Source organism: Pinus tabuliformis, chromosome 7 (assembly GCF_031772625.1).
Source record: "Pinus tabuliformis cultivar Carrire ecotype Pingquan chromosome 7, CPIR1, whole genome shotgun sequence".
NCBI classification, from domain to species: Eukaryota; Viridiplantae; Streptophyta; class Pinopsida; order Pinales; family Pinaceae; genus Pinus; species Pinus tabuliformis.
In genome coordinates, this window is record NC_142293.1 from 1,718,642,696 (window position 1) to 1,718,665,269 (window position 22,574).

Here is a 22,574-nt window from a genome sequence, read left to right on the forward strand (position 1 = left end):
ATTCCTCTCTTGGATAACAACTAGGAAGGACTCGTAACACCTAACATTTCTTCACCATCGCTTTGATAATATCAAGCTCTTATAACTTCATTGGCTTTGATGCCATGTTAACAATTGAGCATAAGCAAGAAAAGACAAATAGTGGCAGAAAAGGCTTGATGTTGTATTGTATTAATACCAAGATATCAATTTATAGTACATCAATCAGACCATTCTAAATCTAGATCTCACTGATAACACATAAGTGGATCATGATAACACCTCATCAAAGATAAGGTTTACAACTCATGACAATTGGACCATTCTAAATCTAGATCTCACTGACAACTCATAAGTGGATTACGACAACACCTCATGAAGGAGAAGGTTTACAACTCGTGACAATTGTGGTCTTGGACTTTGTGGTTGTTTAGTGACTCATAGTCTAACAACAACACCACTCCAAAGATACTAGAGGACGGGGAATAAACAAATACCTTTACATGGTGAAACAAGGATAAGCCTCTAGGTTAGTCACTTTGGTAAGAAATAACCACTCCTAGGAAGGTCACCATTCAAGCCTGAGGACTACAAGATGTTTTGGTTAAATGGGATAGGTAAACTCCTTTAGCGAATTATGACGTATAGGAGAAAAGCTAGGTCAAATCCATCATACTAGATCCACCCGAGAAATCAACTCCTTTTGTCAGGAAACCAAATAAGTCATGTTGTTGGCAGCTGAGAGTGGGGAACCAAGAATATGAAGAATGGGGATCAAGAAGAAAGCATTTCATTCTCAAGGGAGTGACTGGGCACACTGTGCACTCAGATCATAGAAATGGTGGTTGCTTCCAGAGAAATCAAATATGCTGCTCGAAATAAAAATGACAATGAGGTGCGCTTAAAGAATGCTGGACTAGTGCCCTGGGTGAGCATGCAATTGTCACCCATCGAAGGGCATGAATTTCTGTAAAGTTCTATGGTTTTAGTATGTTTATTCACATTTTGTTTTTACTTCTGCAGTATGCAACACAGTATGCCTGCCGCGTCTTTAATAACTGGAACTGGGATTGCAGGCCTTGTGATTCCCTGGCTGTTATGTTTTCTGTTTTGGAATTTTGGTCGAGGTCAAATGTAATCAAAATTTTGTATTACAATGATGTCCTGTTTGGCTGCAGATTTTTTCTAATATAAGATCTAATCATTAACACCTTCAGTGATTTGTTGAAGTGAGCACATTATAGCCTTCTTTTTTTTGAACTAATGCTCTCGACAGTTTTTTATTATGACAAAGAGGGCATCAAATAAGATGAAGGAAAACTTAAAGCAACTAAAAGGGATGCAAGCTATATGAAAATGGGATCATGGTGAGTGCAGCTCTTGAGTGGATGAAGTTTTCGTTTAGTGCAGCTATTGAGTGGATGAGGTTTTGGTTTTTCTTCCCAAGGCACAGCTTTTTTAAACAAACAATGTTAGGCACATATACTGATATGAAATTGGGTTTGGTGTAACTGATACACGCCAGTAATTATTGGAAATCAGTGTTATCAAAGGACGCCTTGACTTGTTTGGGGTAGATGAAGAAGGTCCTAGTTCCTCATGTGGTTTTCTTTGGTGGATTTGGCACCCTTAAGGGTTTTATGTAAAATATATTTCTTTTTGTGACACAGCATATTTGTTGTATTTTTGCACTGTAGAAAATTCACTTTGTTAATAGACTTGTTTGGGGTAGATGAAGAAGGTCCTAGTTCCTCATGTGGTTTTCTTTGGTGGATTTGGCACCCTTAAGGGTTTTATGTAAAATATATTTCTTTTGTGACACAGCATATTTGTTGTATTTTTGCACTGTAGAAAATTCACTTTGTTAATAGAGTTGCCTAAACATAAGAGTATTGGGACTCAAGTTCTAGACTACACTCCCCCTATGAAAATTTACTCTTGATCAAAAGGGCCTCTCTACTTCCAGTAATATCATTCAATGCCTGTCCTCGGAATGGTACACTGGCACAAACAACATGCCAAAAGAGGCATAATTTACGAGTGTTGAATAAATATTCTGTTACAACTTTGATGAACTTTACTGGCAGTGTAATATTTTGAAATTTCCAGCAAGTGATGATTGTGTAAAGTAGCTTAGATCTTTTTTTGTTTTATAAGCACTTGGTTTTTCAATAAAGATCTATTAAAAAATTAGGTATTATATCTAGATAATTTTATTTAATTTGTTTGGGTTCCTTTTAATTTGATTTGAGGCAAGTGAACATTTTCCCTTTCCCCTGTGTTACATACTCTTAATCATTACATGTGGAAGGTGTTATCATACAAATTCACACTTATTGAGATGAAGTCTTAAAGGGAGGCCATTGTGATATCACCAACCCTCTTCTTCACTTCAGGCCAGAACTCCTCCAACTCAAGGCTTGCTTCTGTAGTGTAAGGATTGCTAGGATTTAGGTGATGAGTTTCAGATTTCAAGGTGATATGAAGTTTAAACACAGCAAAAATGTATTTTTTGTAAGGGTTAAAAGAATAAAATGATGGGAGGACCTGAAACTAGTGCCTTTCCATTGTTCATTTGGGATCAACTAAGGCTTTGCTTTAAAATGTTACAAATGAATCCATGGTTGATAATTAGGGCAGTCCCAAACCATAATAGATCACCGTAGTTGTTTCCTACGCTTCAAGAATTCTTCTGCTGTCTTTGAGAAGGGATTTATTCAATTAGGTAGAAGAGGGAGCACCGCTACCACTAGAGAAAAACATCACATTTACAACCATTGGAGATAAATACCACATGGAATTGAAGAGGCCACATATTTGTCAAATCACATACGAAGGCATTTATCCATTGATTATCCATCCATTGAGAAACACCCACAGAATAACACCTTCAAGAGAGCACTCTAGCTAGCCATCCATGGCACAGAAAAAGATAAAAGTCACCAACGAACTCTCAGAAATGCTAAGGGATTTCTCCCCCAATCCCACCATGAGCACAAATGAAGTGGATCTCTATTTATAGAGATGCTCAACTTTACAATAAAATATTAATGTTTCAAGTGAAATCCAGTAATCTTGTCTATGGAGAAGTAAAACACAATACTCTCCCACTAATTGTCAGAGATAACTTCAATGTTGGATGCATAGTAAAACACAATTCTCTTTCACTAATTGTCAGAGATAACTTCAATGTTGGATGCATTTCATTAAGCTTAGAACTATATTTAATACAATAGACGAGTGACTCTTGGTTTCATCTTCCAAGAGGTTTGCCTATCTTCTCATATTCCTATCCGTTTGTTTTCCTAATATTTATAATAATTCACAATGACACAAAAATTCTCGTAGAGTTGTGTTCACAACTAAATAATCCAGACAAGGCCCTCAATAAGCGAGATGTTTCATCCAAAGAGGATATATATGGGCTTCACGGTGCACTGTCTAGCCTCCAGAACGCTCCCTAAGGGTGTGTCTCCACACATTATGCAAGCCAAACCCTGAGTTGTCTTTCAAGGTGGAGATTTTGACTTCCAAGGTGAAGTGTGGACATTGTGGTTTCCAAGATTAAATGTGGCCTCCAATGGTGAATTTCTCTTCCAAGTTATGACTACAAAGGCCTCAAAGGGATTGTCCCATCTAAATCAGCTCCATAAAACAGGGACGAAGCTGGTATCCTTCTCCAATGTTAGATTCTTAAACCCCTTCCAAGTGGATGTGTAGTACCCCTAAGAGCTTGGAACATAAAGCAGTTTTCCCCTTCTTTTAGATATGCCTTTGATGCAATAAATTCTTCTAGATGTAGGACAGCTCTTTTAGATGGGGTGGTCTGCAAAGGAATTTATGAACTATTTATAAGTCATTCTTCAAAAGCTGGATACTCTTTCTCCAACTCACGTCAACTCTTCGACTTTGGGTATGTACTGGATGTCTTTGCTAATAAAACTCCATTTTTCTGAGATTGTGTGAGTGCTAGCCAGTCTTCCAAACAGCAAAGATCAGCATAGATCCATCTTAACCTGAATCTTTTAAATAACAAAAAGTTTGCGCCTTACTTTCTTTTTGATCCCTCTGGGGTTAAGATGTATTCTTTTTGATCTCTCTGGAGTTAAGATGGATTCCAGTTGAATTTTTGATCCACTGTCTAAATAATTTCTGTCTAAGTTTTCTATTCTTCTCTATATGTTTTGAAAAACTATCAGGGAGTTTTTAGAGCTCATGCTATGTTATATTTGCAGCATTACTGGGGAAAACAAACACTATGGGACTCCAACTAATCCAAGTATACCTACACGGATTCCAGGGGGATCTTCAAGTGGAGCTGCTGTGGCTGTTGCATCTGAACTTGTGAACTTTGCTCTTGGTAAGTATCTTAGTTTTAAATCCTGTGGTAAAAAGTCTTTCTAATTCTCAGTGAGCTGAATTTCTGTTGCAATTTTATACTAGAACTGATAGACTTCCTTTAGTTAGTTTATCTTACATGAGGTAAGATCAGTAAATCAATAACTGAGGTGCCTGTAATTGCTAAATTTCAGAATATTTAGGAGAATGAACTAATTGATTCTATATATTCTTTGGGGTTATTCTAACCTTCAAAAACATTGTAGGCTACATCAAGATTCAGATTATCATAAAAATATACAATATGTCAAATACAAATCTTTGTGGGAATGTCTTCCTATTGTTTCAGAGCAAAAGTGTTGTATGCTACTTTTTATTTACATGAACGATATGTGCAGGACATCTCATGACTGCCAAATGTGCTAGTTAGACTTTAGGATCTCTTTCCTCGTATATATGTTGTAAAATTGATTTTGTTCAAGTAATCAATAGGTTGTAGTCATTGAACTTGAATGATCTTATGCATTTTGAACAGTTATCTTTTGTCTTGGAAAATGTACACCTGTTTGTTTTCATTATGACTGAATTGTTACTCCAGTTACAAAGCCAACTGGAAGCCATTTCTTCCTCTGCCAGTATGACACCTTAACTCAGGTCTATGCCTGCTATCCAGTGGTGTTGTGATTCGGCAAAGTGTTCTCAAATGCAAGTTTTTTGATGTCACTACCTTTCAACTGTAGAAGGATATTGGGTGAATTGAAGTCTGGTCGATGCTTGGTTTACATTTTCAAATTGACCTTCCTGGCTGTTGGAAGCTTTTGAATAATTAGCGAGATCAAGATGGTTAAAACCAGAAGAGAAACCAATGTGTTTAGTCAAAAGAGATCTCAAGCATCTTCAAATGTTTATGTCTCAGGGTTGTGATAAAGCTAATTTGCTGCATGTTTTCTTCTTTTGTATTTTCTGTTTGGCTTTCGTTTTGTAGTCCAGTCAATTTTCTGTTTTCTTCTGTTTTATAATAAATCGTCATTGTTGAATGCAAGGTCCTCAAAAAATCGAGTCCCATTACGGTCAAACATTTTATGATTTTGAGCTTATATAGCTAAGGAAATAGACATAGGAAATGATAGGTAACCTTTTTGAGGCATTTCTTATATGCCCCACTTTCAGAAACATTTTCTTGGGGGAATTCATACAACTCGGGTGGTGGTGGTTTCTTACAATATGGCATTTTGAAAAACCGGCCCGGTTTGAACCAGAACCAGTCAAACTGGCTCAAACTGGTACAAACTGGTCTGAATCGGCCAGTCCGGTCTTGAATCGGTCATGCTGTAAAAACCTAACCCGTAAACCCTAAGCCTAATTAGAAGACCTAACTTAACCTAGCAATGCTGGCAATCAGTGGTAGTGTTAAATTATTAAAGTAACAGTTATCCTTTTTCTTAACCGTTTGACATTGCCATTAATTGTTTCAGGATGTTTGGGAGTGGCTCCAACATTATCGGGCTTCATATGGAGAGTAGAATTTCATATCCCACTGAAAATTCAGCAGACTTAACTGTTTTCAGGATTTTAGGATTGGTAGGATAGCGACATTTTCATTGAATTATATCATGTATAAGAGTATGGGATTGACATTTAATCAAAAGCATGAATCCTTTTCTGTACCTTGATGTTGGTGGTATTGATTGTTGAACTCCTATGCCATGTCGTTAATGAAATGTACCCTTCACTTAAACCATAATAATTGGTTCAAGCTTTTCGTGCATATTATAAGGTGGAGGAGAAGAATCTTTCACTTGATCCAAAATCAATGGTTGGGCATGTTGAGGAGATGAACCTTTCACTCTATCAAAAATCAGTAGGGCATGATAAAATTTTTCTACCTATTATAAGGTTGAAGAATCTGAGGAGTCTAAAGACTCTGGGCCAATGATGTTTGTGTAGCTCTTGCTGATCCCATTTCTAGTAGTGGTGATGAGTTTGATGAGTGATCATTTTGATGGTGTGACAACGACTTAGGGTGGGGGCTGTCACTTTGATTCCCGCCCACTTCGTTCTAGCTGTCTCCCAACAACAGGCTAAGGGGAGTAATCCCTATGGAAGATGAGAATGCAAAACTTGTTGGCAACCAACAAGTCCGGGAGACACGATTGAATGGCCTAGTCACTTCGTTGATTTTAACAAGTTAATAGATTAGATTGAATTATTTGAGTGAGACCAGTGCCTCATGGAGTTGACCACTTGCTTTATATCGATTAAGTACCAAATGAACAGATGAACAATCGTTGCTTAAGAAATGCTTAGCTATCCTAAATGAAATGCAAGTCCTACAATATAAGTGAGATGCAAGATCTTGGTTTATTTTAGTTAAATGCCTAACTTGGTGAATCCCTTAATCCTTAGCTGTTTTGAGGCTAGTCTCTAAAGTAAGTTGTAGAGAGAAGTAAAGGCGAAGCAAACAATGGCTTGGTTAACGATACCTCCCCTTGAAATCTAACTACCGAGTTCTTTCGGCGCTGCAGAGACTGTGGCTCTGAGGACTGCAAGGTCATTGTGGTAACCACTAGAGAGGATCTATCATTCGCAAGCTACAAAATGAAGGGTGTTACTATCTTTCTATCAACCAAGCTCAGGCTTGGAGGTTAATTAATTAATGCATGTCTGGGCCTAGGATGCAAATGCAAGATGATTGAGTGCTCTTGAGTTAAGATTGCTTATGATCTTAAGCATCTAGTTACAATTAATCTTTAGTTATGACAAAAGAGTACTTAATTGACGAATGAAAGACAATCTTTACCACAAGATAAAATGCTCAATTCCAATAGTGCCCAAAAGATGTCTCCAATATGACCTATCTTTCTATCAACCAAGCTTAGGCTTGTAGATTAATTAATTAATGCAGCTCTGGGCCTAAGATGAAAAATGCAAAATGATTGAGTGCTCTTGAGTTAAGATTGCTTATGATCTTAAGCAATTAGTTACAATTAATTTTTACTTATGAAAAGAGTACTTAATTGACAAATGAAAGACCATCTTAACCACAAGATAAAATGCTCAATTCCAATAGTGCCCAAAAGATGTATTCAATATGACCAAGATATAATTGCCTAAGTATTGAATAAAAGACAAGACTAATGCTCTTTATAATAATTCACCAATATGTCAAAGATAAAATTATCATCCACAATAGATATTCAATTAAACCATGAACAATAAATGACAATATTGGCTATAAGAAAGATTAGAGCACTTATCCACAATATTACTTAGAACAAGTAGCCAAGGTTCTTTAGAGAATACAAGAATGAAAACAATTGCTTAAGAGATTGCCACAATGACGATTAGAACAATTAGATCTCTAAAGGAACAAATGACTAAACATTAACAATCCAATGCTATCAATGTAAACAATTCTTCTCACAATGTGCTATGCTTATCAATGGAGCATTAACCAATATCAAGCACATTTATGGAACTTATGCTCAAATTTTATGACAGCATTGAGTTAAACTTAGCCCAATTATGTCAAATCAGACCAACACTCCTTGAATTAAATGAGAGCACTTAAAATGTAAACAGTGAGAAATGCCTATGAATGTAAGAAGAATGTATGCAAAACGCAAACAAAGGCAGCCAAAAAAAGACTAGAGAGGAGCCCTCTCAAACTACTTTACCAACACAAGGTTGTAGATAATGAAGCAAGAGATAAATGGTCTTAGATACCACTGTTATGATCAGACTTAGTGATGCCTTCCAAACAATGTGACAGTCATAAAAAAATTCTGAATTATGCTAAACAATGATTACCCAATTGATTATGCCAATTATATGAGATTTATACCACTGTAAACAAAATGATCAGAGGCTGCTAGTAAAACAGAGATGAAATGAGGGTTTGAGGAGGCAAACCAATAGGCCTTGAAAATAAATAGCTTGCTTGCCCAAAATTCCTCCAATGAAATGATCTCCTGAAACCACAATTGTTAGCTCCAAATCTCATGAAAATCCCTGCAACCACGAAGTATTAAAGGCAAAAAATCAAATGATAACCCAAGCAATGACTGAAATGAGGCAAAGAGGGCTAGAAGTCAACGCTAGGCCAAGAAAGGGGCAGCGGCCAAGGGAAAGGGCCTTGTATGCCCACGACATGTAGGAAGAAGGCCAATAGGCCTGCTGTCAAGGCCAAAGTGTTGAAGGATGGAACTTGTGTTGGTCTTCATAATTGTACTTGAATCATAATGAAATGTATCTATCAAAAGAAAGAAAAATGTATTTTATTATTAATTAGATTGACTTATTAGAGCATGGGTTTCATGCTTGGGTCAATTGTTTTTAGGTCAAATCCTCCATTGAAGGCTTCTAGGGTTTATGTCAAGTGTCCTTGGCCATGCCATATTGTAAAGAACCATTCTTGGGATTTATTTATCAAAGAAGAAATTTATTTTATTGTAAAATAGGTCAATTAGGCCTCCTCCATCGAGTCGGCCTCCTCCACCGAGTCGGCCTCAAACTCGACAAGTCAGCTTAAATTGGGCAGCAAAATCACTATATAAAGGCAGCAACTTGACCTCATTTGTCACTCGCTCACAACAAGGTTGATCTGCAACTTTTGGGTCCAAAAAAAGCGCGAATATCAAGGAAGAAGAATATTCGAAGGAAAAGGAGGTCTCTCACAAGCATAAGAAGTCGAAATTCTCTCTCTTTTTCCAACATGTGTGAAGCTGTGACGCTGTTGGAAGGGCTGAAATTCTGTAGTTGCTGGGAAAGCCAAAATTCTAAAGTTGTTGGTGAAGCTGGGGCTGAAATTTTTGGGTTGATGCTGGGTTAAAGCTTTTGGACAAGAAGAGACTATTGAAGTGAGCTAAAACATGTTGAAACATTGACTTGGTGGAGGAGGAAGGTCTAGGGTCTTGGTCTATCTCATTTGAATTATTGAAGGAAAAGTTCTTGACTGGGTTTTCCCCTATATAGAGGTTTTGCTTTGGCTGTCTGCCTACATCTAGTGTCCTTGATCTTCATGTTTTGGGTTTTGGTAATTGCTTGATGAACTAAGTTAAAAGAAGAACATAAGAAAAATAATAATAACTCAAAGAAATCACAAGTAATTATCAACAAGAGAAAATCTTTCTGCCTTTCCCATTTTCTAACATGGTATCAGAGCTAAGGTAAAGAAGGAAGAAAAAGGCAAGTTAAAGATCTATTGAGGAAAAAGAGATCAAGGAAAGTTCAAGGGGATCATATATAGTGAAAAACCTACTATCTACAAGAACTATGTCACTCAATGAAGGAAGAAAACAAATTAGAAGGGGCCTCCAACTATAGGGTCTGGAAAAAGAGAATAGACCTCATTCTCGAAAAGAACAAAGTTTGGGTCTCGTTCAAGGAAAAATCATGAAGCCTACAAACGAATCAAGTGAAGCAGAAAAAGCAATGTTTAGAGAAATCAAAATCTTGGCTATGAACCTTATAGTGGATGGAGTTAAGGATAACCTAATTCCATACGTATTCAACATAAATTCTGCTCAAGAAATGTATGAGGCTCTCTCCAAGTTATTCACAATAAAAAATATTGGTCAAATAACAAGCCTCAATAATGAACTAAGAACTGTTAGGATGACAAATGATGATATTGTTTCATCATATTTTATAAGGATATCTAGAATCAGAGATGAACTCCAAGCAATAGATGAAGTTGTTCCAGAAAAGGAGCTTTGTAATTACTGCCCTTCTAGGACTACCAAAATCTTGGAGTGCATTTCCATCAGGACTTAATAGTTGGAAGGATACTCCAACATTTGAACAAATGTGGAATGCATGTAGTCAAGAAGAGGCCATAATATCATTAGTAAACAACAAGGAGGAAGAAAAAAACATCTTGAATGCCTATTCTACTCATCACAAGAAGAAGGTAACCTTCAAGAAGTTCAAAGGACCAAAGAAGAAAGTGGACCTATCCAAGATTGAATGCTACAACTGTCACAAGATGGGTCACTACAAAAGCCATTGTCCAAAGAATCCAATAATTAAGAAGATAGAGAGGCTTCATGGTACTAACAAAGTTCGTATTCTCAGAAGTTAAATACTCCAGAAGACATGGAATATGTAGATCTCCATGGAATATGATGATACAAATGAGAGTGAGGCTCTGCTTATATACCCTAGGCAGGTGTCCCTTTATGAATGGTCATGTCCTTAGGGACATACCTTTTCAATAACTAATTAATCATAATTTATTATGTGTTATTATTTTTTATATCTATATTTTATTCATAACATTGCCTTCCTCCTCAAAAAGTTGTCCTCAAAGCTTGCTGATGAAAAATCTTTATCTATTTTTTTGTTTTGAATGTCTTGTCTTGGAATTGTCATCTTTGTTGATACAAGTTGATATGATCCTTAGAGTGATATAAAAAATTGTCGCATGGAGGATCTGACCATCCTAAATTAATCTTTTGTGGAACCTTTCGATTATTGGAAATTTGTAACGAACTATCGTCATAGGACTGGATTGAGCTTACTTCAATATTCTTCGGAACATTAGTTTGTTGTTTCTGTTCTGAATGATACAAATACATAGCTTGATTGATTTGTCTACTCTCGTGATTCAGATGTCGATAGGGAATTCTTTTGGTTTGACTTTCCCTTATTAGGTGTGGCAATTTTTTGATTTTCTTCTGGTACTGCGGTTGTTGAGTTAGGTACAAAATCTTCGCTTGGAATTTTCATCATCTGAATTGCAACATGTGAGTGTGTTTTTCCTTCAATTGATTTATCCTCTTCTTGAGTTGTGGTATTGACTGATTTGGTATTCGTTCCTTTATCTTCAACTGGATCCGTTACAACTGGCGACTTTGACACTTCCTGTTAAATACAATGTTCTAACTTGTCTTTAACGACTTCTTGTCCTTCTTAAGCTTCTTAATTTGTGTTAGTGATTTTTTGCTATGGTCCTTAAGTCGAAAGACTCTTTCTATTCATCATCTGAATTGCAACATGTGAGTGTGTTTTTCCTTCCATTGATTTATCCTCTTCTTGAGTTGTGGTATTCACTGGTTTGGTATTCGTTCCTTTATCTTCAACTGGATCTGTTACAACTAGCGACTTTGACACTTCCTATTGAATACAGTGTTCTAACTTGTCTTTAACGACTTCTTGTACTTCTTAAGCTTCTTAATTTGTGTTAGTAATTTTTTGCTATGGTCCTTAAGTCAAAAGACTTCATTTATGTCAGCAGTGATTTTGTCAATTTCATTTTGCATATTTTGTAGTGCTTTTTTACCTTCTTGAAAAATTACTTTTGAAATATCTTGTATGTCTTCTGGTGTTACTGAATTCAGCTTTAATGTAACATTTTGTAGTGTTATTTTTCTCTTTTTGTATGAAAATGTCAAAAACTTCTTTTCTTCTTTTAGGATGAAAGAACCTAGGGTTTTCATCCAGGGTGACCTAAAATAATGTCACCTTGATCGCTCCATAAGGTTTGAACTGAAAATTGTGATATGAATGTATAATCTCCAAATTTTAATTGTAAATTGGTTATGTCATATTTTTTGTTGTCATACAAATACATAGCTTGATTGAGTTGTCTACTCTTGTGATTTAGATGTCGATAGGGAATTTTTTTGGTTTGACTTTCCCTTATTAGGTGTGTGGGAATTTTTTTCTTTTCTTTTGGTACTGCAGTTGTTGAGTTATGTACAAGATCTTCGCTTGGAATGTTCATAATCTGAATTGCAACATGTGAGTGTGCTTTTTTCTTTCAATTGATTTATCCTCTTCTTGAGTTGCGGTATTATCTGGTTTGGTATTCGTTCCTTTATCTTCAACTAGAGTTGTTACAACTGGCGACTTCGACACTTCCTCTTGAATACAATGTCCTAACTTGTCTTTCAACGACTTCTTGTCTTTCTTAATTTGTGTTAGTAATTTTTTGCTATGGTCCTTAAGTCAAAAGACTTCGTTTCTGTCAGTAGTGATTTTGCCAATTTCATTTTGCATATTTTGTAGTGCTTTTTTACCTTCTTGAAAAATTACTTTTGAAATATCTTGTATGTCTTTTGGTGTTACTGAATTCAACTTTAATGTAACATTTTGTAGTGTTACTTTTCTCTTTTTGTACGAAAATGTCAAAAACTTATTTTTCGTATTCAGGATGAAAGAACCTAGGTTTTCCATTCAGGGTCAACCTAAAATAATGTCACTTTGATCGCTCCATAGGGTTTGAACTGAAAATTGTGATATGAATGTATAATCTCCAAACTTTAATTGTAAATTGGTCATGTCATATTTTTTGTTGTCATACAAATACATAGCTTGATTGAGTTGTCTATTGTCGTGATTTAGATGCCGATAGGGACTTCTTTTGGTTTGACTTTCCCTTATTAGGTGTGTGGCAATTTTTTGATTTTGTTTTGGTATTGCGGTTGTTGAGTTAGGTACAAAATCTTCGCTTGGAAATTTTATCAACTGAATTGCAACATGTGAGTGTGTTTTTCCTTCAATTGATTTATCCTCTTCTTGAGTTGTGGTATTGACTGGTTTGGTATTCGTTCCTTTGTCTTCAACTAGAGCTGTTACAATTGGCGATTTCGACACTTCCTCTTTAATACAATGTTCTAACTTGTCTTTTAATGACTTCTTTTCCTTCTTAAGCTTCTTAATTTGTGTTAGTAATTTTTTGCTATGGTCCTTAAGTCGAAAGACTTCTTCATTTCTGTCAGTAGTGATTTTGTCAATTTCATCTTGCATATTTTGTAGTGCTTTTTTACCTTCTTGAAAAATTACTTTTGAGATATCTTATATGTCTTCTGGTGTTACTGAATTTAGCTTTAATGTAACATTTTGTAGTGTTATTTTTCTCTTTTTGTATGAAAATGTCAAAAACTTCTTTTCCATATTTATGATGAAAGAACCTACGGTTTCCATCCAGGGTGAACCTAAAATAATGTCACCTTAACAATTCCATACAGTTTGAACTGAAAATTGTGATATGAATGTATAATCTCAAAATTTTAATTGTAAATTGGTTATGTCATATTTTTTGTTGTCATAACAGTTTATTTTTTCGATTATATTTGACTCGGGAATCACTACTGGTTTGCGATTTTAGGGTTTATATAATTTTTATCTTCGGCTGGTGAGATAGCGATAATAACATTTTTTCCTGCAATAAACCCTTTAATTCTAAATAGCACTGAGGCACAATTATATGAAGTTTATGGGAATCTTCCTGTTGTTATTTCCGAATTAGACTCTATCTTGCTCGACCTTAAAGTTTTAAAGGTACCCCTTTCTAATCCTTATAAGAATTATTTAATAATATATTTAACTTTAATAATCCTCCTCTTCTTAATTTTGGTCGAACTTGGAATTATTTTTTTATTACCTTAAAAGTTTTATAAATATCCCCTTTCCTTATAATACTTCCTCTTCTATATATATATATATATTCAATAATATATTTTTTCAATAATACCTTTTTTTTATCAACCTCTTTTTCTCTTTTTGTATGAAAATGTCAAAAACTTCTTTTCTATATTTAGGATGAAAGAACCTAGGGTTTCCATCCAGGGTGAACCTAAAATAATGTCACCTTAACCACTCCATAGGGTTTGAATTGAAAATTGTGATATGAATGTATAATCTCCAAATTTTAATTTAAATTGGTTATGTCATATTTTTTGTTGTCATAACTGTCTAATTTTTCAATTATATTTGACTCGGGAATCACTAATGGTTTGCGATTTTAGGGTTTATATAATTTTTATGTTTGGCTTGCGAGATAGCGATAATAACATCTTTTCCCGCTATAGACCCTTTAATTCTAAATAGCACTAAGGCACAATTATATGAAGTTTATGGGAATCTTCCTGTTGTTGTTTCCGAATTAGTTGCTCGACCTTAAAGTTTTAAAGGTACCCCTTTCTAATCCTTATAATAGTTATTCAATAATATATTCAACCTCCTCTTCTTAATTTTTGGTTGAACTTGGAATTATTTTTTTATTACCTTAAAAGTTTTATAAATGTCCCCTTTCCTTATAATACTTCCTCTTCTCTTTATATATATATATATATTCAATAATACCTTTTTCTTTATCAACCTCTTTTTTTTTTAAATTTTCTTTTTAACTTACCCTTTCTTAATAAACAACCACTGTAAAATTTCGAATACCTTTCTTTACCCTTCTTTTAATTTATATATTTATTTGATTAAGTAACGCTTATAGTTAAATGGTGGCAGCATTCGAATATTTCAACTTTATTGCAATGGTGGTTTAATTGTTTTATATGACAGTACTGATTTTGGATTTTGTTGAAAGGGTGTAGTTGGAAGGCGTGTGATGTGACGTGGCGTGATTGAGACACATAGAGCAGTAAAGGGGTTTAGAGGGTGATGAGGGTTGGAAAGCAGAAGATGAAGGCTCGATGGTGGCTGAGCATTGGCTAGAAGGAAAGAATGAAGTTGCAACAGAGAAGGTGGAGTGTCATATTCGTGCCACAATCCAGTTGAACTGATTTAGCCTGCAAGCAATAGTTGAGTTATGATGGTGAATGCCATGGTGAACTTCGATGGTTGATTGTCAGGCATTAGTTTTTAGTGGAGTAGCGCGTTGTCTGTGGACGTGTTTTGGAAGAGGAGTGGTGGATTAAACCAGTGATGAGGTGGAATGGATGTGGAAGGTTGAGTGCCCTGTAGGTTGTAGGCGGATGGCGATGGCGATTTGGCTGAGCCGCAATATGGGCGTATGACACAGTCGAGCAGGGATTGAATGAGGCTCTTATCGATGACTGTGATTAGTTCACGATAGTTGTAGCAGGCGCAGCCTGAGTGGTTGGCTTCTTGTTCTCTGATCGTTAACGTCGGGCCGAAAAAAACCATTGAGGGTTGGGACGATCGATGAATTTAGATGGGCCGTTCTGTTGGCCTTTTTTTTAATCAACTTTTTGTTTATAATGTTTTTCTTGATTATTTTTTTCTAATATTTATTTTATATAAATTCTATTTATTTTAATCCCTTTTATATATATATATATTGTCTTTTGTTTTTAATTCTTTTTTTTTATAGCTTTCTTTCTTTCTTTAATGGCCAAAGGCCTGACGACGAATCCAGTAGAATGGAGAATTGCCAAGACTGGTGTAGCCAAATGCTTAAATCACGACGACAACAAGGTTGATGGTAGGTTGATGGCCAAAGGCTAGATCCGACTAGTTCTCTGCAGCAGTGGAGTAGCCAAAGGATCGAACAACGCTGATACCATTGTAATGAACAGAGTTCGTCTACTAAGAGGAATGCTGTGATACCAATGGTACGAACAAAGTTCGTATTCTCAGAAGTTAAATACTCCAGAAGACTTGGAATATGTAGATCTCCATTGAGGATACAAGAATATATATAAAATGTATGAATAAGAATGATGATACAAATGAGAGTGAGGGTCTGCTTATATACCGTAGGCAGGTGTCCCTTTTTGAACAATCATGTCCTTAGGGACACACCTCTTCATTAACTAACTAATCATTATTTATTATGTGTTATTATTATTTATCTTTATATTTGATTCATAACAGAACATGTGAATGTTGTTGATGAAGATCCACCTAAGAAGAACAAGACCGAAGAATTAGAAGTCAAGGACTTATACTACTAAGTCCTCTCTCTCTCACATAACCCTCGTAGTCCTTTATTTTTGTTTTGAATTGTTTTCCTTTATGTTTTGATTTCTAGAGTTTATAGGTCTAACATGTCTTGTTAGAACATTTTTCATTTTGATAAAGTTATAGGTATCCCTCAAGATTTGAGTAAGAGGGAGCCTTCACCATTTTACCAAAGATAAGTATCTTACTCCTTGTCTTGTCTTTTATGTTTGGTTTCCCTCTCTTATCAAGATGTGTTTGTATTGTATGCTAAGAACCTTTTCTTTATATTTTCTTTGGTTAAGAAAGTCTGCAAAATACAAAAAAGTTATGGAGGAGACTGCAGAGGATAAACTTAAAGCATGAATGAAGTTATGTTGTAAAGGAATCCCTTCAAGAATTGATGTCATACAAGGTTTGTTAAGGAACAACTTGAGGTATGTCTTGAACTATAAGCTTAGTTATAAAGTTCTCTTCATGCAAAAGGTACGGTCATTCTTCTTTTTAAAATTTGCTTTACATTATTGACATTGTTATGTCTAGGGTTTTGAATCATAAAGATTCTTGTTAGGGTGATTAATCATTAGATTGAATCTACCCTCATTATAATATTATTCTTGTGGAAACCTAAAAGGGTTCACTGTAAAACCCTAACCTAAGTGTGTGCCAATATTGATTATGAAACCCTAGTCTATTTAGGGTTGTTGATAAATCTAGAAAACCTATTCATTTCATGTTTAAGGTTTTTGGTATTGTTATCGAAAACCCAATTCTTTAGGGTTTGTTGTTAATGTCTAAGTTATGTCTTATAACCCTGGATCGTTAGGGTTTGGTAAATTAGGGTTTATGAGCAAATCCCTTGTAATGACTATAGTAAGATCTTAGGAATGAAACCCTAGGTGTATTATGTTTGATCAAAACCCTAGCCTAAAATAAAATTGTTGTATTTCTAACTTTGATGCTTGTGTCTTAGGTTTACCTAGTAGACATTGATGAGAAATGTTAGTACATGAATATGTGAGTATGCTAACCTAATTATTGATGCTCATGTTTGTGAACTCCAAGGTTCGTAACAAAGCCCTAGTAGAGATTGATATTCTAGGATATGATGATATTGTTTTTCGATATGATTTAGTTTTGATAATAAAAGATATGATTTGCAACAAACCCTAGTTGAGTCTAACATTGTTGAAACATTAGATGCATGGTAGGATTGTTATTAACATTAGATGCATGGTAGGATTGTTATTAACTACTGGTATCTAAGGCTTTGTGTCTCGAAGATGGAATCTAGGGTTTGCAATATATCATAAAAGAGTATGTTGTATATTTTTGAAAGTAATATTGAGGCCCTAGATATAATGAGACTGATATCGTGATTGAGTTGCTCGAAGTCTTGATGATGAAGTCTAGGGTTTATGACAAAACCCTAGCAAGAAGTTGATGTATAACATATGTGTTGTAGAAATTCCTTGTAGATTCAAGCTGCTAATTGTAATTTGCTAAAACAATAGACTTGAATCTACTCTACTCATTAGCGAAAATAATTAAACAATTGTGAAATCACGAAGCATACAAGAGAAAGAATTCAATCAACACATTACACAATGATTTCCTAGGGAAAGCCACAGTTAAAAACCCATTCTATCTGTATATTGAATTAGTCAGAAAATATGATAAGCTTACAATGCTTTGCTCAATCCTGAGAAACCTCTGCACTATCTCTATCTGTCTCACGAGTCACAACTTTCTAGGCAAGCCCAAGCCAATACTTAACCACTTTCTCGCTTGCCCTAGTCCCTATTTCCTTGTGTTGTTTCCTTGGGAATTAGCCCCCTGTTAATTAGAGAAATTCCTCAATTGTAATTGCGCAATCCTCATATGCCTTCCTCTAACTGCATGCACCATCTTTACAATCCGGATGCTTATACAACTGATAGTACACTGTCCTTGAACTCCAATATCAATCGGGTAACTCTCAGATTTGACATGCATGAGTTATTTATGAGTGAATCATCAATTAACTCGTTGATCACGAAAGGCAACACCACACTACTAGACATCCTACTAGTTCCTCCAATAGTTGGAACTAGTTTCACTAACTTTAACTCAGTTAAACTGAATTAATTGATTACAACTCAAAATACACTTAACCAGGGCTCAGGTAATGTAGGAGATATTCTACATGACTCAAGTTAGACCCATAAATCGAATTAACTGAGCCAACTAAGTCAAATTAACTTAGTTAACTAAAACAAGTTGTCATGTGATGTGGAATTACAATTTCATTCATAATTTAATTCAAGGACAAATTTAAATTAGGATTTTCTTATTGCATCTTCAACTCTCCCTTTCAACAAGAAAGGGGTTATCTGCCACCCCGATCCTGCCTCTGTAAACTCGAATTTGCATCTTGACAATGCCTTTGTCAAAATATCTGCATTGCTTGAGTCTGCACACATGTGACTCTTTGTTGAAGGTCTCAAATCCTTCTGGCTGCTTAATATACACCTCTTCCTCAATCACTCCATTGAGGAGTGTTGTCTTCACATCCATCTGATGTATCTCCCATCCAATCTGCGTTGAAAGTGCTAGAATAGATTTGATTGAAGAGTACCTTGCTACTGGAGGAAAGGTCACCTCGTAATCAATTTCTTCCACCTGAGAGAACCCTCTGGCCACAAATCTGGTCTTGTGTTTCTCCACACTCCCATTTATTGCTTGCTTTACCTTGTAAATCCATCTGGAACTCACCACTGACATGTCTACTGGTCTTGGGACCACTTCCTAAACATTGTTTTTGATAATGGAGTCATACTCCTCAACCATGGCATCAACCCATATTGGTTGATGCATTGCTTTCTCGAATGAGGATGGCACAATGTCTACAGTGTCGCTTATCAGAGCCATGTAGCCAGTGTACCAATCTGGTGACCTCCTCTGTCTGCGCTATGATGTGGGAAGTCCCACTTTCTCTCAAGCATCATGCAACAATCTGTCAGCCTCTCTGGTGCGCTTCCTTCCATCTCTGGAAGTCTCTGCTTGAGTGGGTGCTTCCATTCTCTGCTCCTCTGCATGTGGTAATTCCACATCATCCAGAGGTTCTTCCTTTGGAGCTAAATGCTCCTCTCCTCCATGCAACTGAAGCTCCCTCTCAAGGGAACGTCTCATGGGCTTTTCTTCATCGAACTTCACATCTCTATGAACCACTGTCATCTTGTGAGATGGCGGGTACATTCGATAATTGTGAGGTGTATCAATGTACCCCACAAATATGCCCAACTTAGCTATTGGTTCTAGCTTTTTCCTTGCATAACATGACAATAAACTGATGAACCAAAGAGATCCTGAAGTGTGCCGCATCTGGTTTCTTACCTGAAAAAGCTTCTTTTGGTGTACTCATCCTGAGAATTCGGTGAGGACTTCTGTTTTGCAAATATACAACTGTGTTGCATGCTTCAACCCACAAGTGTAACGATAGGCCCTGATCATGTAACATTGCCCGTGAAACTCCCACAATACTTATGTTCTTCCTTTCAGCCACCCCATTCTGTTGTGGGTTATGGGGTGCTATTAACTCTCGTTGAATGCCTTTTGATGCACAAAAGTTCTTGAATTCATTCGACACATATTCTCCACCGTTATCGCTCCTAAGAGCCTTCACTTTCTTGCCAGTGTCTTTCTCAACAAGTGCTTTAAATTCACAAAATTTAGCAAACGTTTGATATTTCTTCTGCATGAAGAAAATCCAACATTTACGTGAGAAATCATCTACAAATATTACATAATACCTGTGCTTGGCCGTGGAGGCTGTCGAGAATGGTCCACACACATCTGAGTGAACTCTTTCAAGGATCGCTTGCGCTCGACTATCCTTATCATGAAAGGTGGCTTTGGTGTACTTCCCTAATGTACACCCTTTGCATGTATCTCTCTGCTCTAGTGCACCCTTGGGAAGTCCTGTAGAAATCTGCTGCATGATCTTCAAAGCTCCATGGTGCAAGTGACCCAATCTTCTATGCCACAACTCACCAATGTCTCGGCTCTGCACCTTCTCTGCTTTTGTGCTCAAAGCAACACAGTCTTCTACATCCAATTTGTAGAGGTTCTTCACCCGAACCCCGATCTGCTTCACTTGTCTTAAGGCTATGTGATGAAGGAAAGCCTTTCCTTTGCTAAATATCACATCGTAGCCACGATCCTCCAACATAGCAACTGAAACCAAATTCTTATTCAGACCCGAACATACATGGCATCTTTTAATGTGAGAGGAGAACCAAACTCCCTCTGAAAAGTAACAATACCGATGTCGGGTGCTATACCTTCCATCATCTCCCATTTCGATGTGCATCTGGAGGTCCTTCTCCTCCAAGTCACTGAAGAATTCTTTGTTGTTGGTCATATGGAATGAGGCTCCACTATCTAGATACCACACACTACCCATCACCGATGTCACCATGCAAGCGATGAGGGTGAAATCTAGCTCGAATAGTGAAGCAAGAGCTTCACCTGCCGCTCCTCATGAGGGCTTCTTGCTGACCTTCTTATGCAGACACTTCATGGCATAGTGTCCCAACTCATGACAGTGAAAACATTTAATCTTCGACAAGTCCTTCTTCTTGCTGCCCTGACTAGAATCTGATTTGGAATGGGATGAATTCCCTTTCCCTTTCTTCACCTTCCTACCTAAGGTACAATTCTCCTCATCATCGTGCTTGGATGAGGATCCATCTTTGGTGTTCTGCTGAATCTCTTCTTGCACTAAGTTGGACCATAAATGATCCCACTCTGGTAGCTTCTCCCTCCCATTACCGAATCTTGGTCGCTGTGTCGGCTCTTGGGAAGGCCTAGAAGTGCTACGTTGATCAGATCATCTTCAACAACTGTAACACCAACCCTTCCAAGCTCATCCCGACATTGGGCGAACTTGGTCAAGTACTTTGGTATTGTGTCACCCTTCTCCATCTTCATTTTTCTGAGCTTGTCCTTTAGTGCCAGCTTCCTTTGGTCACTGTTGTTTTGAAGCAGGTCTGTCAAGGCCTTCCACATTGCATATGGAGTCTCCTTACCGTGGAGATTCGAGACAATATTATCTCGAACTCCTAGGATAATCCTTCTCACCTTTGTAACACATTTTCTTTGTGAAAATTTCTAAACTGAAATTCTGCTGCAACAACTGATTTTTACCTACTTATTATTCACCATAAGTTATTTACGAAATCCCTTCAGCAAATATTAAAATAAATTCTACTGTAGTTATCACACAATTACCCAGAGAAAAAATACATGCACAAGGACCAATCACATCAACGCAGTTGTTTTTGGACAATTGTCCTCGGAAAAATCCAATGCGGGAAAACCAATGTAGCAGATGAGGGCTTTATTAATCTTCAGCATCAAATGCTTTTACAAGGAATGATTTTACAGAGAAACTGAAAGAAAACACCTGAGACTTTCTCTTTGAGACTATTTGACACTTTGGAGACCTTGCTCCCACTCCTGCATCATCTCTGCGTCACTCTGCATGGCCCAGCGTGGCTTTGAGTGGCTTTGCGTCCCTCTACGTGACCTTGCGTGAGGGCTAAGTCTCTTCTTTGGATTGCATCTCTCTATGCACTGTCTCCCACTGTCCTTGCGTCACCTCCTCGTCAGTCATTGCCTGGTGCTGATGCCCTCCTCTTCCTCCACCCTGCAACTCTCTCTCTGAAATCGATCTCCTTCACTTGAGAATCGATTTTCCCTAAGACACTGAGTATCTGTTTGTATGTCTCCAAATGATCCTCAAGTCTTCTCTTATACTTTCTTGTTGATGAATCAACGACTGAGATTAAGTCTCTAATCAACGACTAAGATTAAAATAGACTTGATTCTTGTCTCTTAGAAGCTTTTCACCCATATCTTTATTAATACGCATTAATATTTTTATTTTCCTAAGTTTAGACTTATGAACCCATTAAAAATATTAATTATTTTAATAACTCCTCATCCGGGTTGAATTTGTCAAAACGATTTCTAGGTCTTGGAGATCTCATGTGCCATAGCCTCTCCTCCAAATTTCAAAGCTAGAGCACATCCGATGCTACCAAAAATCAACATTCTCCACTCTGCTAGATCTTGAGTATCATTTGTTGGAGGCTTGGGAATATCTTTGTCTATGAATTCCTTAAGCCTGTTGTCTTGCAACAATGCCTCCATCTTGACCTTCCAAGCAATATGGTTCGAACTACCCTCAAGGGCATATTCGAGTCTCAATCCGTAGAGCGACATGTTGCTGGCTCTGAAGTAAGATACTGCAAATTCGTTCTCACCTACAAAAGACAAACACATATTCTCCTCTTCTAGAGTGATTTTTTCTTGAAACCATGTAGAATTTCCTTGTAGATTCAAACTACTAATTGTATTTTGCTAAAACAGACTTGAATCTACTCTACTCATCAGCGGAAACAATTAAACAATCGTGAAATCACGAAGCATACAATAGAGAATTCAATCAACACATTACACAATGATTTCTTGGGGAAAGCCACAGCTAAAACCCCCTGCTATATGTATATTGCATTACTATTACTAAAGAAATATGAGAAGATTACAATGCTTTGCTCAAGCCAGGGCAACCT

The 22,574-nt window shown here is 36.6% G+C and overlaps 1 protein-coding gene across 4 annotated transcripts in view; it reads left to right on the top strand.

Annotated features, from left to right (window-relative positions):
- LOC149255202 (translocon at the outer membrane of chloroplasts 64-like) overlaps positions 1-22,574 on the top strand; it is a 257,950-nt gene that overhangs the window by 56,872 nt on the left and 178,504 nt on the right. For all 4 annotated transcript variants that reach the window (XM_089460380.1, XM_089460381.1, XM_089460382.1 and 1 more), the window contains exon 3: positions 4,215-4,339. In XM_089460380.1, coding sequence (XP_089316506.1) covers positions 4,215-4,339 — 125 coding nt within the window. The remainder of the gene's footprint in view (positions 1-4,214; positions 4,340-22,574) is intronic.